Source organism: Parambassis ranga, unplaced genomic scaffold (assembly GCF_900634625.1).
Source record: "Parambassis ranga unplaced genomic scaffold, fParRan2.1 scaffold_21_arrow_ctg1, whole genome shotgun sequence".
Lineage (NCBI taxonomy): Eukaryota > Metazoa > Chordata > Actinopteri > Ambassidae > Parambassis > Parambassis ranga.
This window is the reverse complement of record NW_021144767.1, coordinates 9,492,267-9,518,651: the sequence shown is the minus strand read 5'-3', so window position 1 is coordinate 9,518,651 and position 26,385 is coordinate 9,492,267. Positions and strand designations below refer to the sequence as shown.

Here is a 26,385-nt window from a genome sequence, read left to right as displayed (position 1 = left end):
GTCTTTTTTTGAGGAATAATTCTATTTTGCTGTTTTTTTTATAACATCTGGTGCATGTCTTGTCTCTAACCAGATTTTAAATGTGTCCGTGCAGGTTCGACTATCAGGAGCTCCTCCATAACTCCAGTTTCTGCTTGGTTCCCCGGGGACGGCGTCTCGGATCCTTCCGGTTTTTGGAGGCCCTGCAGGTCTGTGTGTGCTTGCAATAAATGGACAATGTGGCTGCACATCGTATTACTGATTTGCCACAAAATGGCATGTTGACATTCCAAATGACAGCGCCCCCAGGTGACCACAGTAATGAGACCAACAAGAAGACTTGGAGAGGAGGTCGGGGTAGATGTTTAGATTGTTAATTCATTTTGTTTAAAGTCCAGAGGACTAGATACATCATCATTTTTATGTCACTCCACCTCAGCACAGTGAGGATGTAGGGTAATGATGGCTGCTTTGTAATTAACCCTGCTACTGAAGCTGCACATACACCACTGTGTCTGATGTACTGAGTGCAGGCGATGTGTGTCAGTGTGGACTATATGATCCTCTAATGACAGCTGTTCCACAGAGCCAAAGGTCCCTTCTCGCTGGTCTCTTTGTTGGATGCAGACAGGAGAAAAAGTGGACGTTCATCTTGCATTAGCTGCACGTCTGTTGTGACATTACCTGTCCCTGTTTGCCTTCAACTGTTCGGACCTCATATATATTTCTGTACAGAAACGACACAGTACTTACCACCAGGTGGCAGTAGAGGTAAAATTCACTAGAGTTTGTCTTTGTCCTTAGAGTGTCTTGACCATTGACAGTAAAAACTATGGACAGAGCTTCCATGACGTCACCCATTTGTTTCTGAAGAGCCGTTGTGAGGCTCGGTGGGAGGTTCCGGGACGCACTGACCACCACCATGTTGGCAGCGTCACGTCCACCCAAAACTGTCCACTACAGACACACTAATTCCACCGACATATTTTTTTTGGTGACATTCTGAGATTTAGCCCCAAATATAGCATAAAAACACTTTAAACTTTCATTTTAAAAGAGCACCAATTATTTTAATGGCTTTTTCGGTAAACCTGAGATCTGTTTGCCGGTGGTATAAGAAGGCAGAAAAAAAGGATGGAACAGCAAAAAGGCATGTGAGAGGAAGAGAGAAGAAAAGAGTCATCTCAGGAAGCCAGACTAATCAGAGACCTGCGTGTGTGTCGACAGGTCACCCATCATGCACTCGGCATTTGGTGAATCTCCTTTAATCTCTCGGTTTCACTTGATTTAGAATATAGTCGAACTTGAACTTTAAATGAAAATGCCAACCTTATTGAAATGTTCTTCTCAGTCTCTGCTTCTACAGTATGTAAGCCACACTGTACATTCATGTTCAGAAGTTAGTATTCCTTCTTTAATCCTATATTAACATAATAGAAATCATCTGATCTTAGTATTAGCTAGATACGACTTCAGATGAATGTGGAACAATGTCCTATGGACACATGAGACCAAAGTGGAGGTGTTTGGTCTTAATGATCACCACCATGTCTGCTGGACACCAAACACAGCATGAAACACCTCATACACACTGTCAAGCACGGTGGTGGAGGACTGATGGTTTGGACTTGTTTTACAGTCACAGGACCTGGACACCTTGCAGTCATTGAGTGGACCATGAACTCCTCTGTATACCAGAGTGTTCTAGAGACAAATGTGATCTGACAGTTAAAGCTTGGTGTAAACTGGGTCATACAACAGGACAATGATCAAATCGCAGCAGCTGATCTACATCAGAATGACTGAAAAATAAAAGAATCATGGTTTTGTGGTATGGACCATTCAAAGGTCAGACCTCAGCTGGCTGTTAAATCACCAGAAGTCATTCACTTTCTATGAGCGACTAAAGTGACAGTTGATGACAGCTTTATACAAATTAGGTTAAGCTGTCAGGTTTAATAATCAAGTTTCGGCTGTAAAACACTGGCGAACCAATTGGAATGTAAATGTTCTTCAGTTGAGCGGCTCTTGGGGAACATACTCGGAAACCTTGGTTTCTACTATACTTTAGTTCTTTTCAAAATGACGTGCAAGAGGTTGATCACTGCCGTCGCCTGGCGTTGTATGATCCCACGCTTTTTGTGGTCTAGAGATCAACACAAATTGGCTCTGGCCTGGGACGAGGTGTGACGGGCTCTTGGTTGGCCTGCTGAGTTGATGAAATGTGTGAGAATTCTTTATTTTTTTGGAGGGGAATCACACAGCACAACTTGCAAAGCATGCGGCTCCTTTAAATGGTTAAGCAAAATTGAACGTTTGAATTTCTCACGTCATCAGTGATTTTAAAGCGAACAGAACTTTTTGTTAGCAGTTGTACTTGACTGTACGAGAGCAAAAAGAAATTTTTACAGCTTTAGTTGCTCTTGGTGTGAACACACGGTAAGACCCACAACAGCCTTTTGTGTTACAGTGAAACCATGGAGTGAAATCTAGATTTGGATCTTTGTCTAAATTCACATAACAAAGTCTGTTTATTACTTATTTAGTTTAGAACATAATCAAAAGACACCACAGGCTTCTAGATGAGATGGAACACGTGTGAAATGAACCAGATAATATGGAGGAATTTCTCTTAGAAACAGCTGAATAGTGCAGCGGGGGTGCACAATATACTGCTATTCATTAACCACAAATGACGGAGAGTTTATTGAACCTCTTCATTAAAGGGAGCTCCTGCAGGAAATGAAAACACCTCCTGATGAATTAATAAGTACACCAATCCACCAGAAACCTCTGCAGACAGGAAATATAAATAAATAAATAAATACAGTTTGTTCCTAATCTTCCTCATTTTTTCACTAACTTTGTTTGTTGCTTTGAAAGTGTTTCAACAGACAGAAACATCCAACAAGGATAAATCCCTCACTGTAGCTACTCAAACACTTTCATTCTTCACATTTCCTTTGTTTTATGGGGCCCTTTGAAAGACTCATTGCACACATTGGTGAAAATAAGGAGGAATTGGCATCATCATGGTTATCTAAAACACTGAAAATAAACATGTTAAATGTTAATAAATACTAAACATGACTAAATTAGATTGGATGTTGGAAAAAGTGAAGAAAAAGTTGGTATTACATTGAGTTGAAGGGAAGCTCATAGGAAGGTGAAGCACTTTCAAAATAAAATGGACGGCTGATTGAATCATTTGTCAGTTGTCATCTATCACAACCTAACCTCAACCCATCTCACTAAGGAAGTAGAGAGGAGAAATGTTTGTACTAATAGCTATGAAAAAAAAAATCCTAGTCGTCATACTTCCAGTTCACGGAGACAGTGTCCGGGTCGGGTACAAAAGCCGAGTGTAAACAACCGTCGAACTACGACAGCTTTGCCCCGAGTTTATTTTAGACATGGCTACAAAGGAATAAACTCCGAACCGAGATGCACATAGGCTGTCCTACAGTGGCCTGAACAGACTCTGTATATAACGAGGCGCCACCTAGTGGTTTGGAGGACAACAAAGAAGCCGTGTTAAGTTGGATTAAGCTTGGACACGTGTGTGTGCCAAATTTGAAAATGGGTTTGAACGTATCCAGTTTAAAGGCTATCTGGATTGACTCCCACTCTAGCTGGATTGACAGAGTGAACAGTGTGAATGGGGCCTACTGTCAATACTCACTGACAGGATGCTGATTGGTCCTGGTCACCTGTGGTTTGGCCACAGGCTCATAAATCTTGATACCTGGCAAGATAGAAGGTTAGTTACCTTCCTAACCTTACAGCTCTTATGTGTTAGAGTTCAGGTGGGATCCAAACTCAGACACAAAGGCCAAGAAGCCCATCAAAAGGTGAGCTCGAAGAGTTCAAAGCACGTACAGCAGACAAAGACAAGGCTAAGCACCAAGACCTAAATACACGAGGGACAATGGTCAAACACATTAGGGCGGGGCAGTCAATCAAAGAGGAAGCAGGAAGACTTTCAAAATAAAACAGGAAATAAAAGGACAGCAAGAACCTAAACACACCAGAAAAACAAGTGAGACAAGCAAAAAGTAGAGAAAAAACAAGTCTACAACAAGTTGTAGTTAAATCATCAGATCATGAAGTTTGTATCCAACACTCCATCTGTCTGCTTCTTGTTCAGCATAATCCTGGAGCAGCTCTCTCTGGTCTGGCGACCTCTTCCTCCTACATACACTGCTCCAACACCTCTGCACCTCTTACACAATGAAATCTGCTGCACTCAAGTTTAATCTACAGTTGGAGGAACAGCCCTGGAGCTGGCTGGCAGAGCTCAAACTTTCATGGGTCTAGAGCAGGGTGCTTGAGGCTCGGGAAACATGGAGGAAAAGTGAAAACTCCAAATTGTTCATCATCATGTTCTTGTACGGATCCTAACCTGTTTCTTTTTTCCCTCACAGGCCGCCTGTATTCCTGTTATCCTCAGTAACGGCTGGGAGCTTCCCTTCTCCGAAGTGATCGACTGGAGGAAAGCTGCCATCATTGGAGATGAGCGGCTGCTGTTACAGGTACTGAAAAATACCGGCAAAGAAAATAAAGGAATGGATGGAAATGCATGACCTTGTAGCACGACGTATTAGCATCAGGCTAGCGACCACAACATAGAACATCATAGCACACAACATTGGCATTTAAAGCAGTGTCATGAAATCGTAGATGAGGATAATGGCGGTCAATGCAAACATGGGTGTATAATGTATAGAATGAAGCTAGTGAAACTGACACATAGACACTAAACAACACTACACTCTAGGGTTTACTTTTAACATCTTGCTTTAAAAAACACGACAGATGCTCAAACAGCCCCAGGCTGAATGCTGCCAACTCACAGCATGAGCTTCCTGCTTCTGCCTCAGCTGAGAGTACAATGGGAAGAATAAGTATATTAAAGTTCAAATGAATTATGCAGGATATACAGTTGGAACAATAGTAAATATGTGTGGTTGAATAAACACAAAAACATCATATAGTGCGAGTTTAGTAGGACTATGATGCTGCCAATGTGGCGGGGGGCGGAGCCTATCGTAGAGGGACAAAACAGCTCCTCAATTGTATTTTACAGCCGCTATATTCATAGTCACACTCACACCTCCGTCAGGAACTAGTTTTTTTATCAGGGACGGATTACTCTACGATTGGATCACCTTCTGTTGCCTTTAATTACAGCAGAGGGCAGAGCTTGTGATATTTACATTGTCTAATTACTCTCAGTATTGCCACGTGTCACCTGCGTGACCTATTCGAGCACCTGGACAGCAGGAAGTGTGTGTGTGTCTGTCAGGGATTGGAGAGCGCCTGCCTTTAATTAGTGTCTATGGCGGACTGTCAGCGGACTGTCAGCACCTAACGATGATGATTTCATTTTCTCTGTGAAACACAAAAGAAGCAGACATTACTGCGACCCACAGTAACACACATAAATGTTGTGGGTCCTTTGTTTTTGTTCCCTTTTACAAAACCACGCCATCTTTGTCAAAGCACGCTAATTGTTGCTTAAAATAAGGCGTTGTTTGACGTTGGTGTTGCTGAGCGTTTTTTCCATTAATCAACGTGGGGTTGGTGCAGACGTGAAAGGAATTCATAAACATATAGAGGCAGGGGGTAAAACAAATCATTCTGAAGCTTTCAAGATACAAATCTGACATCTGTGGGTGTGCAACGGAATGAAATACACAGCTGACTGCAGTGCTGTTCGGACCAGGACACGGTGAAAGTAAACACAAGAGTGAAAGGAGTGACTCCTCATGAGCATATATATATATATATATATGCATATGGAAAATGTCCTTGGCCTGGCTGTGTTTTGTACTGTACTTGTACCTTCAAGCTGCACCAGGCTGTAAACATGTTTGTTTCAGCTGTAAACGTTGGACATATTGCTTCATTCCTGAGCCCCGCCTGGTCCGCTATGTTTACTGCTGCAGTGACATAATCAATAATTTAAGACCCCTCAAATCAGTCTGTGATGCAATAATCCAACAATATATATTATATAGTATATTATATTAATCTTTGTTTCATACATATACGCGTTCATACCTGACATGATTGACTCTTTAGCCTCAGAGTTTGGGATTGCTCATCTTTAACCATAGTAATCATTTATAGGTCTAAATGGCAGCATCTAAGATTAAGTTTAAGATTAACTTTATTAATCCCGTGGGGAAATATCTATGCAATTAATTAAAAAAAACAACAATATAATATCAAATACAAACATAATTAAATGTTTTTGTTTGTCAACACATCCTGGATGCTGCCCCCCCCCCCCCCCCCCCTGTTCAGCATTGCAGCCCTACACCACCTGCTGAGAGAGTTGAATCTCATTACTTTCAATTACATCACTGAGAACTGCAACAACTAGCTGAGTTCGGAGAGTCAGGAGACACTCAGCAACACGCAGACATTTGTGCATTCACACAAAAACACACACCCCTGCTGAGACACATAAACACTATTAAAGTCAATGGAGGAGAGAAGAGAATGGGGCTCATTTGATTGGTGTTGTTTATATGCCACCTCAGAGAGGTGAACAATTAAAGCTCGCACTGCTGTCGCACGCCGCAGTGACATCGCTCTGTGTGGTGAATTTGAATACAAATCAATGATGTAGAAGAAATCTTGGTAAAGCGTAGATTTTAGATGTAACAAAGAAGCAACACACAACTTCTCTGCACTCCCACAACTTGGATGCATAATGGGTGACTCAGATTCTGATGTTCAAACGCTGAGCTGTCAGAGTTGGCAGTCCAAACTTGTGTATTAGGTATTCAGGTGGAAAAACGGCAAAATGAAATGCATTCCACAAAGTCCAAATTTAAGTTTGAAGACTTATCTGACACCAGAACACTGCCCAGTGGCTGACGCTTGGAAAAGTTACTGCTTTGTTTTCTCTCCATAGTTTTATCAGGGCCCTGGTAGCAAAAATAAAGGGTTGCAGAGACACCCAGTTGCTGGAAGTTTAAGGGGTGACTCACACTGTCTGGCATGTTTCCATCCCGAGAACATCCCCGCAGGAGCTCTTAAAGGACGAACTTTGGTTAAAAAAAAACAAAAACTATAGCCTACATATTGAAGGGTGATCTGTGTGACCCTGAAAACTGCAGGGCTGGTTGGGGTAAGGATCAGTGCTGGTCGTAGTGCTGTACTTCAACTTTCTAAAATCAGGTAAACAAAAGATGACATGCAAAAACAAAGCTATACAAAGAACAAGGGGGCACAGATCAAGTCAAAACATACATAGGCCCCGTTCACACTGGAGAAAGTCACTCCAGCTAGAGTAGTATTGAATCCGGATAGCCTTTAAGCTGGATGCGTTCAGACCTGTTTTAAAATCTGTGTGTCCGTGCTCAATCCAGCTTAACCCGGCTATTACTTTCCCCATGGGATTAATAATGTAAATCTTTTTTTCCAGTTAAAAATTCAGTTTATTCCTTTGTAGCCCTGTTAGGGTTAGGGTTACCCTAACCCTCGGGGCAAAGCTGTCGTTTGACAGTTGTTGTCTATATACAGCTTTTGTACAAGACCCGGACACTGTCCCCATGAACCAGAAGTATCACGTCGCTAGCCGGATTTGCTAGCTGCATTTGCTAGCTGCATTTGCGTTCATACCTGAGCCACATTTGAGCCAATCCGGCTAGATCCACCTCCAGGAGGTGGAATGAAATCAATCAGGATATATCCAGATACGGCCTGAATCCCGCTCTAGCCGGATTGATTTCCCCAGTGTGAACAGGGTCTTAGTCACCTTGTGTACCTGATAGGTCTTGTAACACAGTGGAAAAACACAGCCATTAAGGTTTCTGATCACATTGGTCTGTTTTGACCATCCATATTCATATTTAAAGTGAACGTGAACGTCGATGTGTATGTGTAATCCGCTTTACGGAGAGCAAGTAACATCTGTGAGACCACGCAACCATTATAGGTCATTGACGATCACTGACAATTATGTTCATGTCGCATGGCCACAAATCAGATAAAATATTGGATTCAGGACCACATCCTGAAGTGATTTTAAAGATTGGAGCTGTGTGTCCATACAAGCCTGAAAAAAACAATTTCCATCTAAGGAAAAAAATCTGTAGCTTCAGCAGGGTGGTCTTAAGTTAGATGAAAGTAAATGATCCCCTAGCACCTCGTGTCAGTGATCAAATCACACCTATAGATCCTCCTGTGAGACTTGAGACTGCCAGAAACCCAATCTTAAAGAGTAAACCCATCCGCCCTGTACAGAAACCTTATTTCAGCTGCTCGTACCTTGTTCTTTTGGCCATTTCGTTTGCAGCAGGAAACTCAACAATATCCCTGACTGACACATAATTCATGAGAACGTTTGTAAATTTCACGGAAAATATTGCTTTAGACATTCTAGACAGGCTCACTGTCACTCTGAGTTGCCTCGTTAGGCTTCCACAAGCTGAGAGCTACTTCATCACAGCATGAAAGACGGAGCCAAGCACTTCTCAAAGTCCTCTTCTTCCTCCTGGATGGTGCTCAGTGTTATTGAGGCAAACTGGTAATAGCATCATCAGTCCTCCTTTAGACCACAATGGCCGTGTCCAACAGGCTGGCCCTGTGGTGTCCAGTGAAAAGAGTTTTTGTTGCCAAAACACCAGACGGGTCCTGGGCTCTTTCAAAAATCCACCACCACCAACAGCAGCAACACCTCTTGAGGCTCTTCAGAGGCGCTGGCTACAGGCCTGCTTATTCTCCTTACGGACTCACTGTGGTGCCGAGTGATCTGGCTAAGGTCGCATCTGACCTCATCAAAGAGGTACTGAGTCCTGGTCCATCTTCTACCATGTTCAAATCTGTTTAGCTCACTGGTCAGTGTCGTCGTCTCCCTTGATTTCATCCCCTCTCAGCCTCTCCCTGAGGGTGGTACTCTTGCAATTCATGAGCCAGCTGCTTATGTTTTCCATTTCAATGTGAACTGGGACCTCAGTTTGCCTCTGGCGCACCAGCAAACAGGATATTTAAGCTTCTAGTAAATCAACAGGAGTTTGTTGGCCGGGTCGCCGGGTTTTTCTTTCTGTATGTATAATTCATTCAGACGAGAAGTGAAATGTCTTTACTATAAGGTGTGGACGCAGCGTTTAAGCTGGACAGCAGGTGGTTCGCTGCCTCACCGTCCTGAGGAAGCTGTTTGATGGGCAGAGTAAGATGTGGAGGCGGGAAAGGGGAGGGGGGGATTTCCTCTAATCTTTTACTGCCTATTCACAAAATTACTCATGCTTCCTACACCTGTCTGCAGACACATCCTTCACTCAACACTGTTTCAAATCTAACTTCATTCATCTCACTGTCATCATTTGTTCTTTTCTTTTCTTCCTGTAGGTTCCCTCCATCACTCGATCCGTGGGCCGTGACAGAATCCTGGCTCTCCGCCAGCAGACACAGTTCCTTTGGGACGCCTACTTCTCTTCTGTAGCCAAAATAGTCTTAACGACTCTGGAGGTAAGCTTTCAGGACAAAGAAAAGAAAAGAAAAGGTCTAAATGGGAGCTGTGGATTTAGTTTTGTCAGGGGAGCTTCATTTAATCTATCAAACTGCTATGTCTTGTTCTGTACAGTACACTGCCGCGGGCTGTGCATCACCTCTCGGAGATAAACTTTGGAAAGAAATCTTTCTCCAGTTGTTTTTTTTTATGCGGTTCAGTCAGTTTAGCCGAGTTTGCCCCCTCCTTCCTGCATCATATTCATAAGCTTCCATCCAGAACAGTAAAAAAAAAGCTGGAGGTTGTCTTCCGTGATTTCAGTAAATGGTATATTTTCATTTTAGCATGTTAGCAAGCAATATAGACCCATATAGGCTCCCCTTTTACCTCAGTTTTGTTCTCAACCTCACCATAGACTGTATATAAAGTTGGATGTCAGAACAGCTCCAGCCAATATAGGTCATAAATCTATATTGTTAGCATGTTAGCAGCAACGAAAAGGACTCCTCAAATATATAGTTTTCCAACGATGTTTTATGGGTTGTTAGCTAGAGTAAGCAACATTGTGGTCAGTTGCCACAAAACTGCAAAGGAGTGTTTGAGTCAATAAGTAACGATAAGGCTTCGTCTTATAACCTCTAAGGTGCAAAATGTGTTTACATCTTGTCTTTCTCCAGCATGGCGGCACCGTTAAGTGCGATATTTTGGGTGGAGGTGAAAACAACGTTGTTCATCAGTTAATGGTCCCCATCAGGAAAACATGAACATATCTGTGGCTGTATCTAAAGAATGTATGTATCCACCCACTGGGGTGGTGCCAGATGTCTGCTCAGTACCCAGTTCTAACCTGATCTTTGCACATGCTTATGTAGAAAGAAAGAGCTAAGGCGTCAGTAAAGAGGAAATAAGTTAAGAGTTTTTTGGCAGACATGTTTGTTTTTAGTGGCATTTGCAGGTTTAAACTGGCTTTGAGCACATTTTTCATGTGTGTGTCACATATTCAGACGGAAGAAAAATAAAAAGTTCTGACAAACTAGCAGCGACATTGTTGTAACATGACATGTTGACAGGAAACTGGCCTTAAGTCTAAACACAATGCAGTGTGAAGGAGGCCCGGCTGGCAGCCTTCAGGTTCAAGAGGCTACACTGAGTGTGTGGGTGTGTGGTTGGTATGTCCGCTCTCAAAGCTACAGAGCCACAGGCCGGCTCATTAAATGACTTCACCGGCCGAAGTGCAGAAGATGAACTTGTCTCATTCGCATGTACTCCTCCATGTTGGTTATTGTTTCTGGTTGACTTCCTTGCAGCCTTGATTCAGTCCTCGGGGGGACTCTCTGAAAACAAACACATGTGAAATAATCATCCTCTTTATCACCGCTCTCTGTAAAGGCAGCATAGGTATCAGTATGACCACCAACATTTCTCTTATAGCACACCGTTGTATTGTCAGTCGGTAAAGAACACAAATGCTAATGCATGTTAGCAACCAAGCTAGTCTAGGTGTGCACTGACTGTTAGTTGCACCATTGGTCAAGCTCTCATCATATTGATACAGACTATTTACAGCTTCTGCAAAAGCTACAGGTTCTCCGGTCAATGTCAGTTAGAAGCCTGAAATCTATCAAATGTATTGTAGTGTACAAAGACTTGAGGAGCCTCACAGTGGGGCAATAATTATGTAGTGTAATGGCGCTTTGTTTGCACGCGTCTAAAAGAGGCACCACCCAGGGTTCGGCCTGGGACTGTAGTACTTCAAATGAACAAAATATTATTAAAAGAATCAGCTGAGTCAATCTCACCTCAGGGGCTGTAAGTCCTCAGCTTTAGTGACCTCAGTTCTCATATCTCAAAAGAATGCACAGAAGAACAGCTTGGTCTATAAGATAATATATTTATTAACTGCAGAATAAAATATGAGACTAAATGCAGTGTAAATATGAACATATGTACAAAAATAGGGCATAAAAATGTAAAAAATAAAAGAATGAATGAAATTAATGGTGAGGATGCAGTTAAGTTTCTATAAAGCAAAATAAACTAATCCTAAGCTGTGAATTGGTGTTTGAATGTAATGATCAGAACCTAGACATCAACCGTTATCAAGGTGCAGGTGTGACTGTGTTACTAAGCAAATGAGCATTTAGCGACAACCTAAAAAAACAACTTAGCTAGCTAACATACCCATGACAAAGTGGTCTCTGCAGACACAGGCATTAGCAGAATCTGCTGCTCCCGAATTTAGCACTCTCACATAGCAGCACCGTGACGTTCCATGGCATCACCGCTACATTATGATATGTAAGAAAATATGGACAAAAGGGGACAAGTGTCCTCTCACTTCTTATCTTGGTCCCTGTATAGCTGAATGATGCATGGACTTCTCAAATTTCAGCCCTTCTTTCTTATATTCTATGCACAAATCAGACCCGGGTGACTCCACCAAATGCCCAGCGCTAGCAGGGTATGAAATTAGACAGAAGCCCATTGACAGCCATAGACTGCAGGCCAGATGTGCTAAAAACTCCGAGCCAGCATGCCACCAGGCTAAACGGGTGAAATGAAGCGTTGTTGATAACTGTAGTGTCCCACATACAGCGAAGCCTGACAGTTGGTGTCAGGAGGTGTGTGTGTCTGTGTGTGTGTGTGTGTGTGTTTGTGTGTGTGTGTGTGTGTGCGCAGGGCAGGCTGTGAGTGCCAATTCTCCACAGATCAGTGGACAGCTAGGAGAGGAAAAAGAACACAATGACAAAAAGATAGGTTGTTCTTTGTCCTGAGTATCTGTGTTTATAGAACATATATTTCATATAATTACCATTTTAACACTTTCAGTACTGTTACATATCACTGATGTGCTGCAAGTTATTCAAGAGTATATCGTTATTGTTGGTGTTGTTGTTGTTATTAATAAAAACCCCACAGTGCTAACTCTATGTCCTATCTGTATCTATTGTCCTCTCTTCGTCCTCCAGATCATCCAGGACCGTGTGGACTCGCATATATCCAGAAGTCGGTTGTTGTGGAATTCTCTACCCGGGGGTCTCTATGCGCTACCGCAGTACTCAACTGACCCCACTCAGTTCCCTTTTTACTATGCCATGCTGGGTGAGTTCATCTCAGATGTTATCAGTGGAAATAAGCCATTAAGATCAGATTTGTGTTGGGGCAGAGTTCGGAAACTTTAAAGCTGCAGGACGTGGACGGCGGCCTGCTGTGTGGGTGTCCATGCAGACCGACCGGATTGATTGGCAGTGGACTGAGGCTGTAACTCAGATCGATGCTCGTCTCTCTCTGAAGAGTTGTGCACACACAAGGGTCATGAGGAAGGGAGGAGGAAGAGGAGGAGGGAAGGAAGGATAAAGCGGTTTGTTTATGCTTATGCAGTCAATCACTATTTCTCGGCAGTCTCACTCTGCTAGTTTCCCATAAAATTTGATGGCAAAGCAGTGGCAGCTTCTGCCTGATAGTTTCAAAAGTTACTTGCTCTTCAGTGGTGGTCAGCTGATGGCTTTGGGTTGGGTCAGGTAAGCTTGAATATTAGTGTCTTTATAATCGTATAGTATATATACAGTTGGGCAGTTTCGAAGCCCTGTTCAAAAAACCTTCAGCTTTAAATGTGTACTTCATGTTTATGTGTCAGGAGCAGCAGTGGAAACAGGTGTGGCATACAGGACGTGCAGAATATTGTGATTGACAAAATGTAAAACTAGTTTTATTAGTGTGTGAAATGTGCCCTCATGTTGTGTCCTGGTGCTTATAGGGACATGTCTCTATCCGTGGTGCTGAAACATTCTAACTCTGCTAAACGTACGTTTTAAATGCGTGGGCCCTCACTTGATGATCATTTTATATTCTCTATATGCTGTAATGTAACCAAACCAGGGTACATCTGAATGTTTTTGTCCTTGCTGAGCACATGTTTGCTGACTGTATGCCTTTTATTAGCTACTGATTAATGAGTGGGGCTCCGGGTGTCAAAGCAGATCAGCCATTAATCTTAAGGATGAAGGTTCCAATGGCCACATTTTCTATAAACATAAATTACTCCACATGTTTGAATGTGCAGCACACATTAGCACACATATGCAAATGAGATGCACTCATTGGCATTGGCCTGTTTTAGGACGACTTAAATTCAATGTCCAGAACAAATACCTCTTTAATGACACAATCAGACTCTTTATACTGCACAGTGTTACAAATGCAGAGCTTTAACTCCCTAATTTGGGTATAGATATGTATTCTAAAATAAGGGTGGAACATTTTAAGTGGTTAGTTAAAAGGATCCCATTCTGCTAGCCTTCAAAGCATGTCGTCTTTAGACGTTTTTTTGTTCCTTGTGTAGGATTTGTATTTGTGAGCAACACTTGTATTCAAGATATATGTCCTATAAATTCAACTAATAAGCATTGGATGTTGGAACTTTTAATCAAAACTACCTTGTTCTAACTAATACGACCACTGCTACATGTCATTAAAAAGACGAGGTGGCACTGCTCTTTCCAGGCAGCAGAAGGCCTATTTCTGTGACCCTCCCCCCCACCACCATCCACAAGGGCAGAGCCCGTGCTTCCATAAATACCACTAAGCCCACCTGAGATGGCTGGTCGGGGGGCTCAATGTCAGAGAGATGGATAGAGCAACACTAAAGAGCACTCTGGCTCCACTTATCCATGAGGATGTGTTCTCCCCTATTCCCATACCCACCCAACACTTGGCTGTGCCATGTACAGGCAGCCCTGCCCTTCTCTGGTTGTTCTGTGTGCGGGCTCCCACGTGTGCCCCCATTTATCTATTATGGATTCCTGCAATGCTCATTTTCAGCTGCTCAGATGGGTTATCTGACTGTTATAATTACTTTTTAAAGGAGCATAGGCATGTTCTACTAATGATCTGATAGGGTATAAAGTCAATATTGATGGCATAGTTTACATGTGGAGAGAGGTCTTCCCTTCTTCCCCTGCCTCCTATGCTTATACAGTAATCTCCTCATTGTGAGGAAGTAGATTAATAGTATGAACAAAGTTTACAGATGAACTAAATCCTCCCTGTACCTTCCATTTTACATCGTATGTTTGATGTGAGAGGGTTTCTTTCATCTGAATGCTGACTGTGATCTCAGAACATAGCACTGCTTTAAAGATAAGGATGACATTTTATTATGTAAAGCAATCAGCATCGTTCACGTCTGAGAAAAAGAGACGTAAGGCAAAGTGTTCACACTTGGATTAGACAGGTTTACTCATGCTCAGTCATGTGAGGCGGGGGTATATGTGCTGTCAGAAAGATGGATGACGGGTGCAGCGCAGAGCACTCTGTGTCCAGTTAACCGTGATGGAGCTTTATGGAGAGCTACATCTGCACAAATCTGTCTTTAAAAAAAAGAAAAAGCTAAATACAGTTTACCCATGACAACTGTTTCTGAAACCTGTGTGTGTGCAGGTAAGAGCCCGTCGCAGCAGTTCACAGCGGTGATCCATACGGTGACTCCTCTGCAGTCCCAGATCTCCCCCGTGGTGAAGCTCATCATCGCTGTAGCCAAGTCCAAGTTCTGTGCACAGGTGAGATGAAAACAGGAGGAAGTCCTCTCTTCCCTCTTCCCTTCATTCTTCCTCATGTTTTTCCTCTTCTTCCTCCTAATTGATCCTCTTTCCTCTCCTCCTGTCCTGCTTCCACCTTCCTTTTCTTTTTGTGATACAAACATAAATAAGAGAAATCGGTTTGTTTATGTTTTATGTGAAAAAAGCATTAAATTACTGTAACAGGAGAACTAATGCACAACAATGATTGTTTACAGATTGTGGTTTTATGGAATTGCGACAAGCCTTTACCTCCTAGAAACAAGTGGCCCTCCACCAGCGTGCCTCTCACTGTCATTGAAGGACAGACCAAGGTAACAGCTGCTGGCTTTTTTTTCTTTTTGCATTCATTATGTTAGAAAATAAACCTTTTCTCCCCTATCATAAAACGAAATTAGCTGTAAGGTGTGTTGCAAATGAAAAAAACAACCTTTTGGAAAACACAAACGTGATGACCTGAGAGAAGGTGTTTACAACAACCATCACCTAAAAAAGGGGGAAATAATATCACAGTATTTTATTTGTCAAATCATAAATCATAAATTTAGATGTGTGCAAAATAAGAAATACATGTGTAAAGGTTACAAAGGCAGACCTTCAAACCTGTATAGACTTTATCAACAGCAGTGTGTCATAGAGATTTTCTGACAAACTTTCAGTTAGGGATGTCCCGATCCGATCACATGATCAGAAATCAGGCCCAATTACGTGATGTCAGACTCAATGGGAATCAGACATTACCTCCCGATCAGGACTCGGATATATATATTTATCAGGGCTCTCAAAGTTAAAGTGTTTCCACGGATTAATTCAGTGTAGTGCTTACTCTCTGGTTTGTAGTGTAGGGGTATGATAGTCACTTTGGGTGTGAGAGGTCCTAGGTTCAAGACCTGGATGAGACATTTTGAATTTGAAATGACAAACTCAAGGGCAAAAAACCTTAGTTAGGTTCAGAAAAAGATCAAAATTTGGGTGAAATTGAACCATCTCTAACAAGCTTCTCTACTCTTTTATTTGCTACCATGGAGACTAAAGTGGAATTTAAAGAGAGTAATTGATGACGAAGGGGATCGGCAAGTATCGGCAATCAGGCATACAAACCCTTCACATTTATGCTATGTGTAATTATTAAGTCTACTATACACAAGTCTTATACTAGGATACTAGTGCACTGCTTCCTTAAAAACATGTAAAATGCAACCAAACTGCAAGTGATTAAAGTTCTTTCATAAAAGTGTGCTCCTGATTTATGACAATTCGGTCATCTGTAGTGATCAATTGGTGCCTAAATGCTACGCATCAATAAATAATATTTAGGAGCTAAGCCAAAAAATTGTTTGTGCACCTTGAATATTGAATAACAGAAGTTACATCCATCTGATCATTTAGAGGCTGCAGACAGAAGCCATGTTGTCTAATGTGGGATGGCTGTTCATCTGTGTGTTCAGCTAATTGATGGTCATAGGTCAGAAAGTAATTATTATGATGATTTTTATGAATGGTGTAACATGTTAATGTTTCATTAAAGGTGTCATTAACTGTGTGGGACTTCTGTGACACAGTACATATGCTATATGTGTGGCAACACACTCCCATAAACATGGTTCGACCATCAATACACCCACACATGCAGGAGACAATGATATATACATAATACAAGTAAAAATGATATCAAATAGAGGCGCCATCTCAAACAGTCCCATAACGTGCATGTGTCGTTCTCTCCGGTGAGCTTAGGGAGGAGCTTTGCTCCTTTCAAAGCTTCATTTCATGATAAATGATTCAGTAAATTCAGAAAATACCCCTGAGAATGCCAGATGTTCTGAGTCTTATATGTTGCACTTCTTATAATAAGATAAGGCCTGATTAGGGCTCAGTGAGGCTGAAATGCAGCAGGCGGGTTTCCCCAGCTGTCACTGTTATTTGCACTGTGGGTCCACAGAGTACATGTGTGAGTGTTCAGCTCTCTTATTCAGTTGTCTGTTTACAAATGTCCTGCAGCTGCTCTTTCACTCACATTGCTGAGCAATAATTAGACCATATTGGATGAAAGGAAAAGTCCACGTATACTGCACACTCATCCGAACTACAGTTTCTGGCTCAGGTGCTTTCAATTACCTCGGCTTAGGTTAACCCCTCGGCAGGTCTGTGTGGGCGTGTCTTTATCCCTGAGTGTGTCCTGGTAGCTTTAGCTGCACCTGTTAAAGGGTTGGAAAACACATTTTCCATTTAACCCAGCATAAATGTGAGATGAGGTTAAATCGTTCAGAATAAGTGAAGCGAGCGCCCACCATTGCTGATAATTTTCCCTCCTGGCCTAAAGGAGTCTGGAGTTAGCCATCTGCTGTGATAGGTCTCCTGAGAAGACCTGTAACATCAGCGGTCCATCCTCCCCAGGAAAACGGAACATGAGGTCAATGTTTCAGGAACGTCTGTACGAATGTCTCTGCCTTATCGTCACACTGGTAGCCAAACATTGCAACCATGGAAGGGAAGGAATGTCCTTGTAAAATGCGTTTACTCTAATAGATTTCTGTGTAAACCCCTTACATTTTTTTATCCTTAACCAGTAGTTTCTTTGTGCCTTACTTCAACCACAATTAAAAACAAAAGGTAAACATGGGCACAAACCAATCTTAACAGTGGGTGAAACCAAAACTGTTCCTGGTGTCAGGGGGACTCAAACCCCAGCCTCCTCAGAGGTCCAGAGCAGTTGTGTTCAGAGGTTCAACTAAAAACAGCCAGACCAATGGCCTTAAGTTACTCTACCTGGTTCTGTTCAGACGGGAGATCCATTAAAAAAAAATCAGATCTGTAATCCTTAGAAACTCTATAAACACCCTCTTCAACAGGGGGTGGGCAACTCCTAGGAGGTCCACAGAGGTACTGCAGGGGGTCATGATATGTTTCACAATTTGTTATATATTTTTTTAATATTTATGTCTACAAATTTAAATGTCACAATTATATATTTATAAATGGCATTAGCAGGGCCAATCTACTCACTGTACTTTGCACGTTTGAAATCAAAACATGAGCCTGTGCATTATTTGAATAGCCTAGTGTTGAATGCACAATATACCTGGCAAAAGGCACAGTTTAATAGTAACTAGTGTAGGTGCATTCAGATGCGTTCAGCACGTGTGGCAACTCAAATCAGACCTGTATGAATAAAGAAATCTGATCAGATACAGTATCACAAAATGTTTTTTTTTGTTTCCACACACATGCTGTTTTTTTTTAAGGGACTGACATCACACAAAGTTAAGACGCAAGTGCGATGCTCATTAATTATGAGCTGTGAAGATCTGATCCCACATAAAAGCATAAATATTTATATAAAAACATTTCCCCACCAAGTTCAAACAACATATTTCCATGTACCTGGAGCCATGTATTGGTGCCTATGAGGGAGGGGGGAATGGGCTATGTACTGGATAATTGTCAACAGTGTGTTGATTAAATTCTAATTTCAGCTTTAAATAGATTCTTAACGGTGAAAGTGTAGCCTGGTGAGCTTTGATTGTCATATATTAGAGTCAAACTAGGAGCGTGACTTTGTTGTGATTGTTGTCATTTGTAGTTTTACTGCACAAGGTTCCTAAAGAGGAGAAAAAGTTTTTCATTCATATTCTTATCGGGTTAAAACAACTGTGCCTCTTAAAGTGATACCCTGTACACATGCCATCATCATCTCTAATTGCCTCTCTTTGTTTTCATGTAAACTGTCTGCCCCTTTAAGCAAAGTAGCAATGTTTCCACTGGTGACACTAAAACACATCTCAGAAGCAGAGTGTGTGTGTGTGTTTGGTCCTATAATTAGTCAGGTGCTTTATTTTGTTACCAGCCAGATGCTTCTCACAGTGTTTTCCTCCAGCGTTTGCGGTGTTCGCTGTAATAACACACACAGTCTTTGTCATTTGCCTCATCGAAATGCGGCAGAAGAGTCATTTGCTGTTGGTTATGAGCGTATGTGCTTCATAAAGCCGAGTGGATTCATCCCATCAACAAGCCTTCACTTCCTCTCTCGCTCTCTACATACTACATACCTCTGTACTTGCTTCTTTGCTGTTGTCATTTTTCTCAAAAAGGTCTTCTGAAAAATGAAGACAGAGGGTCAGCTTCCTTCAGTGTCACATTGTAACACATAGTAGTTTATGCAGAATTGTCCATTAGAATTCAATAGCAGCGCCAAAAATGGACACTGCCAGCGCGTGCTAGTCGCAAACTGACTAATCATCAATCCCCTTTCAATATAAACTGCCTTACCTCCAATAAATAAAAATATGCATTTAAATTACAGCAAAGGAGCAAAGAAGTGAAGGGATCAAGGGTCAAGTAGGACCCAGTGTTGAAACCCGATTGAAGAGAAGGTCAGGGCAACAGACTTAAAGTATAACTGGTAGTCTTTTTTTCCATTGACAATAACACAAGTTATTGGCAGATACAGGGTAGAAAGCATGCTGGATACTGCGTTCGTTGCTACAGGTTCCTAAACAAGCAGAGCATGAGCTTAGTTGGCATTACTAGCTGTGTGTTAGACACAGTCCTCAGCTGAGGTCGGGCTGATTGTGTTATATATGAAGAGAATTTCTTGGTGTAGCAACGGTCAGAGGCGGTCCGACTTGGTGGCCTCAGGGTCCTGTCTTTGCTTTTTACAAATAGTTCTGCTGGCTCCATTGAGCTCCCACTGGAACAATTTGCAGCTGAGCGTGAAGCTGCGAGGATGAGAACGAGCACCTCCGAATCTGAGGCCATGGTCCTCAGCCAGAAAAGGGTCAAATGGCCGATCCAGCTGGAGGAGTATCTGGGGATCTGGTTCTCAAGTGAGGGAAACATGGAGTGGAGATTGGAAGGCAGATTGGCATCTGTAGTGATGCTTGCTCTACTACTTTAGTCTGTTTTGATGAACAGAGAGCTGAGCCAAAAGTCAAGAGGTGATCTACATTCCTATCCTCACCTATATGGCCCTGAGCTGTGGGTAGTGATCAAACAGAATGTGATCACGAATTCCTCCACAGCATGACTGGACTCTTCCTCAGAGAGAGGGCCAGGAGCTCGGTCATCCTGGAGGGCCTTTGAGTAGAGATGTGGCTCCTCCACATCAAGAGGAGCCAGTTTAGCTGGTCCATCCAGTTCAGTGTGCCTCCTCTGGGCATGTCTATCTGAGACAAGGCCCCCCTCCAGATGGAGGTCATTGTTTTCTTGGTTAGCATGCTAACCCTGTGACCTGGCCTGTGATAAGTGGGAGAAAATGGATAAGTTATGTGTACAAAAACAAAAATCTATATTCTCCACTGTTTAAGTAGAAATATTGAATCTAAACGCCGACATCAAAAAAGTAGTCTGGAAATGTAGATGACTGTTTTGTCCTGACAGATGAAGAATAAAACAGTAATGATCATTCCAGTATTGTGAGTGTATCATTTGTCACCAGTAAGCACAAGTAAAATGTTCATGATGGAAAGAAGTGGCTGTTTGTGTTCATGATGGCAGTGCAGATAGCTGTGTGATCTGTGACATTTGACTGTAATTTACAGACATGGAGACATAAAAATAGGCCCAGTATCTCCAAAGACTCCCTTTGAAGTAGCAAGAGTCATGGCAAATATAAAGAGAGGAAATGAGTGGAAAGAAGAGCGACAAAGATAAGGTTCAGACCATTGAACTGTCAGAGATCTCAGCGGGATCTAATCTCTGTCCAGAGGCAGAAAAACACTGACAGCAGCCAGAGGGAGGCATGGAGGGGGAGTGACACACACACACTGTCTGACTTTAGCCAATATGAGTGTAAAGCAAACTGGACTGACGGCGCTGAAGGGCAATAAACTATAGCTGCATCAGTTTGACCACAGTCAACAGATACAACTTGTTAATCAGCCAATCAGACAGCAGCAACCTAGATCTAAATCTAAGCTGTGATAACACTAATTATCTCTTCATCACGGCACCTGTTAGGGAGTGGGATACACGAGGCAGCAAGTGAACGTTTGTCCTCAGAGCTGTGGAAAGCATGGGCAGGCGGAAGGATGAGTGAGTCTGACAAGGTCTAAACTGTGATGGCTGGACGACGGGGTCAGAGCATGACTGGGTCAGAGCATGACCAGCTGATCAAAACGGAGTCAGACCTCAGACCGACACTGCACTCTCAATTCACAACTCTAATTCTCCTCTGAGACCAAATGTTCATGGCAAAAAGACATTTCATTTCACAATATTACTTAGAGTCATTTGGCTAGCATGTGCTAACTCTTGGTTGTAGGCCTCAATGGGAGTATGCTATCCAGCTCCTAACCGAGCTGACGGCGAGCTGCAGAAAGTCAAATGGCCTAAAGCACACACACACACACATTTTGTAAACAAAATCATTGAAAAAGCTGTTTGTGTGAAAAGCAGGATGATGTACAGTGAAATTCCATAAAAGAAAACGACCACTGAAAACAGCTCCAGTGTCATTCAGGTGGTGTACTGTACATGCAAAATATGGCCTCTAAAATGTCAGTTTAATTGCACTTTATTATTATTTAGTATTGTTTTAAACAAGCTAATCTTATACTGTACGTTTACTGCATTTACGGCCGGTTCTTCCACTGTAAGATCTGTCCTGACTGAACTCATTACCTGCCTGCTGATTATAGGGCACCCGTCCAAAGACAACACATTTTCTGCCAGGAGTCCACACTTTATGCAGTCATTTAATGCAGAATTGTGTGAGGCACTCCCAAATAATCGAAGGAATTTTAGAGGATTTGCATTGAAATTCCTTTGATCTGATGCTTAATTTCTTGATGAATTTGAACTTGGCATCCATCAGCTCATTAAGCTGAGATGGCAGTAGACATTAACCTTGCAGATATTTGCAGTCTCACTTTGCAAAATAAGCCTCTTACCGTTACCCCTGGGGCTGGAAATTCAATCTACTTTATTCTGCTTTAGCCTCTGTGAATCTGTGTTAAACTGTCACAGTGTTGAGCACAGAGCTAAACTACAGAAGAAAAGCTTTGCAGCAGGTTTCTGTCATGTATGAAGCTGCTATAAGGGAAATAATGTCACTGGTTAAGCTACTACTACTACAATGGATATCTGAGCGTCCATAACGACCATCATTACTAATACACGATGAGCTCTCAGCTATCACAGACATCAATCAACAACAATCTATAATCTATGGGCCCCTTGGTGTGGCCTGATGCTGGGAGGGGTCATCATAAGCAGTGTCTGAGAAACCAGAAGTACAGCAAGGGATCTGTACTTAGCTAAAAACTAATGCTAGCATTTCGCCTCTACTATTGTATACTGTATACAAAATGCATTCACTCACATCTTATAGTGCAACATGAAATTAGGCATAAAATGTGTATCAAGTGAAGTGTCGCTAATGCTTAGAAAGATGGCTGCCAGGGCAGCTACTGGAGCGGCAGTTTTGCATATGCCTACATGTAACGTTACAACCGACTTAAGCTTATGACTAGTGCATCGCTCAGACTTAAACATATACAGTAATACCTCGAGATTTGTGACCTTGCTCGTATCGCAAAGCAATTTTCCCCCATTTAAATATATTGAAATCCTAATAATCCGTTACAGCTTGTAAAATTCCACTCCAGTTGCTTTGTTTATGTGTTTTGAATAGGGCTGCAACAAACAAGTTTTTTGATACTCGGATACTTGCGATTATTCAAGTAATCAGATCACACGTAATTGTCATAGTTTTCCCATAAATACGGTTGCGGCTAATAGCTACTTAATTAGTGGGCACCTGTTTGTGTGTGTGGCTCGCCTGGCTTTCGAACCCAGGGCCTCTTGCATGCAAAATGTGAACCATGTCACTAACGAGTCATCGAATACTAAATTAGTTGTCGTTGTTGATGTTGATGTTGAATTTTGCCCTTGGATATAACTCGAGTGCTTGAATAATTGTTACAGCCCTAGTTTTAAATATAAAAAATGTACAGTACCTGTATTTATAAATGACAAATATTGTATAAAAACATACAGCATTATATAGTGTATATGTAACTTTTATACCTAGTATGGCGCAGGTGTAACTTGGAAAATAAGACTCATTTCCATGGTGACAGTTATATAATTCACACTTTAATTACAAGTCAATAGCATCAGCAGCAGCCATCTTTAGCCTAATGAATCAAGGTCTGCTACTCTTTCTGTTAGGCCATGAATTGATAAAGTCTCACACAAACCTATTAAGTGAGCTCGTTGATCGATAGACACACACTGGGTGAAACAAACACATTTGTTTACTGAGATGTTTTTCATGCATCTGTTCTAACTTTTAAAAAGTGCATTGAAGTAAACACCTTTGAGCCTTGAAGCTGTTTCAGTAAGGTGTCTTTACACTGTGTTGATGACCTGATGCTTCTTTCTCTTTCTACGCAGATGATGAGCAGTCGTTTTTTCCCCCATGACATCATCATCACTGATGGCGTTCTCAGTCTGGATGAAGACTCGGTCCTATCCACTAATGAGGTGAGTTACAGACACTGAAGGCACTCATTTGTAATAGACAACTGCCCAGACATGAGGCCGCCAAAACGTAGCTTTTTTTTTAATTATGCCCGACTTCCTTTTAAAAAATGGGGACCTTATATAACAATAAATCTACTTAATTGCTACATATAATACTGTGAAAATAAAAAGACTGATGCTAAAGGAATAGGTAAAAATGACACTCCAAATTTGATTTCATGGTTTCATTCGAACATCCAAGATGTTTAAATCAAATACCGTGGTAAAAAAGCACAAAAAAATCAAACAAGTGAAAAGTTGTACAGTTAATTTGACAGAAAAGAAAATATTATTAGATATTTGCAGATATCTGAATACTGACTGAATACTGAGCTGTGTCCCCAGCAGTGGTGGAAAGTAACTAAGTATTACTTCGTTACTGTACTAAGTAATTTTTCATGTATTTACTAAAGTAAAAATAATAGTGCTCACTTTCTACTTTGACTCCATTACATGTTGCAGCTGACAGTGTCGACAGTGTCTGTAGTTACTTGTTACATGTGATGAACACAGTGCTGGACTGATGTGAGGTCAGACTCTGCATGGAGGTGGTGTCACGCTGCCAGCTATGTTTCTATAATGAGCCTCAGTCATGATGCCGGTGCTCTGGCTCAGTTAGCTAACTAGTTAGCTGCTGTCTGCTAACACAGGTCCATCCATTAATGTCTGATTAACATGAATCATAACATGAATCTACAGCAGGAACACTGACACAGTAAACATGCTGAATGCCTGTTTGTTATCAGCAGCCTCTCTGCTCACTTGATGCCCACAGCCTGCCTCATGACACACAGGCCTGTCCATAGCTGCTTCTGGACTGAACATGTACATTAACTACACATGGTCCATTTTCATTTAATGATGATGATGATTTATTTGATTATTTTTTTGATTATTTTAACCTGTTCATATCCTTTGCAATGGAAATCAATAATATATATTCAGTGTGAGTACTTTTACTTTGAATACTTTAAATACATTTAAAAGTACTTAAGACTTTTACTTAAGTAGGATTGTTGATGTAGCACTTCTACTTTTACTTGAGTATATACTTTGCTGGGTATTTGTACTTTTACTTAAGTACCGAGCTCGTACTTCCTCCACCACTGGTCCCCAGTGGATGTATCACAAACGATATCATTATGTTAGCGAGCGTGGAAAAGCAACAAGTTTGTGACGTGGAGGGTTTTAAAGTTAAGCTAGCGTAGTTGCTGTCAGATCATGATAGCTAAGCATTAGCATTTGATAAGCACTTTAAGTGTACCTAAAACAAAACTATAATTTTATTATAGGAAAGATAGGATGTTCTTTACAATTGAGTACTGGTGAGTTCATTTAATGTAATCAACCAAAAGGTATAAAAATATTTTCTCTTCTAGCCACATAGAATGAAAAGTCTTAGTAAACAAGAAACGCAGTGTATTACATGTTGTGCTCATCTTTACTACTTACTGTAATGTTAATAAGCATGTTAACAGTCGCTAAGCTCAGAAAAAGAGAAAGGACCTGATCCTGGAAATGTTTGTATAGCCGGGTCCAACCTGCGTGGCTTTGTGTCAGCCAGTGGCACAGGGTGGTGATATCTTAACACAGTATCGATCCATGCTGAGATAAGGCAGTCTGTTCACACACAGTCATGAATACCATTCATTATAAATGAATCGTCTCACTCAGCCAGCCAGTGCTTTGCCTTTAAATGACGACTGCAAAATAAATCAAACTGGGTGGGATGACTGGGAAGTCCAGCAACTAGCAAAAAGTTCTGAACACAGACATCAGTGTTGTTAAACCTGCTCTTAATTATAACACTGTCCGATAAGATAAGGCATTATTGAGGCGTTCTTTTAATTTAACACTGAGGAAAAGGTGGAAGAGGTGGATGAAAAACTGGAGAGGGAAATGGTGAGAAACCATGAGGCAGATGGAAAAGGAGCAGATGACGGGTTAGTAAGTAACACCAAATCAAGGCCGGAACAAAAAAGGGAAAGGAACCAAGAAAGTGGCTTTAATGAAAATCAAAGTGCTTTCACAGAGTTTTACGAGAGCCATTACCATCGTGTCTGTATCATTACACTGTCAAAACACAGAGCGTCTCTTTGATTAAAGTCTCACTTGTTACTTAAAGGCGAGGATAAGGGAACACCTCAGTGGTTTCTTACACTGGCATTTGTTTTAGAGCAAATTAGAAACCACTGATGTGACCAATGATGTCTGAATAGCTCCCTAGAATCAAGCCTTCGGACTAACACTAATGAGCCTTAACACTGAAATGTTGATGAAGATTCTCAGTCATCCCGGTCATAATATGTAGAGAAGGTTGAAGCAAGGCGTCTGGAGTTTTCTTGAAGACGTTTCACTGCTCATCCAAGCAGGCAAGTAGCCAGTCATCACATAGACCCAGTCCGAACGGTACTAAAGGTACAAGAGGGTTAGTGGAACTGGTTTATTTCACTGAGAGGATTTTTGAAGTCAATGGGTAATGCAAGTGCAAAACGGCTGGGATGCGAATCAGCACCTACAATTTTGAGGCCATGGTTCTGGACCGGGAAAAGGTGGCTTGTCCTCTCTGGGTGGGAGGAGATTGACAGGTGGATTGGCGCAGCCTCCGTAGTAAGTGTGTGAGTAAGTTGTCGCTGTACCAGTCTGTTGTGGTGAAGCTGAGCCAAAAGGCGAAGCTCTCGATTTACCGGTCAATCTACGTTCCTACCCTCACCTATGGTCATGAGCTCTGGGTAGTGACCGAAAGAATGAGATCGCGGATACAAGCGGCCAAAATGAGTTTCCTTCGAAGGGTGGCTGGGCGCTCCCTTAGAGATAGGGTGAGGAGCTCAGTCAACCGAG

The 26,385-nt window shown here is 41.8% G+C and overlaps 1 protein-coding gene across 2 annotated transcripts in view; it reads left to right on the top strand.

Annotated features, from left to right (window-relative positions):
• The window catches only part of LOC114429756 (exostosin-1-like), a 159,219-nt gene that overhangs the window by 122,198 nt on the left and 10,636 nt on the right, over positions 1-26,385 (top strand). For both annotated transcript variants that reach the window (XM_028398387.1, XM_028398386.1), the window contains 7 exons: positions 95-188; positions 4,404-4,511; positions 9,343-9,462; positions 12,412-12,544; positions 14,882-15,000; positions 15,237-15,332; positions 23,416-23,505. In XM_028398387.1, the coding sequence (XP_028254188.1) occupies positions 95-188; positions 4,404-4,511; positions 9,343-9,462; positions 12,412-12,544; positions 14,882-15,000; positions 15,237-15,332; positions 23,416-23,505 (760 nt within the window). The remainder of the gene's footprint in view (positions 1-94; positions 189-4,403; positions 4,512-9,342; positions 9,463-12,411; positions 12,545-14,881; positions 15,001-15,236; positions 15,333-23,415; positions 23,506-26,385) is intronic.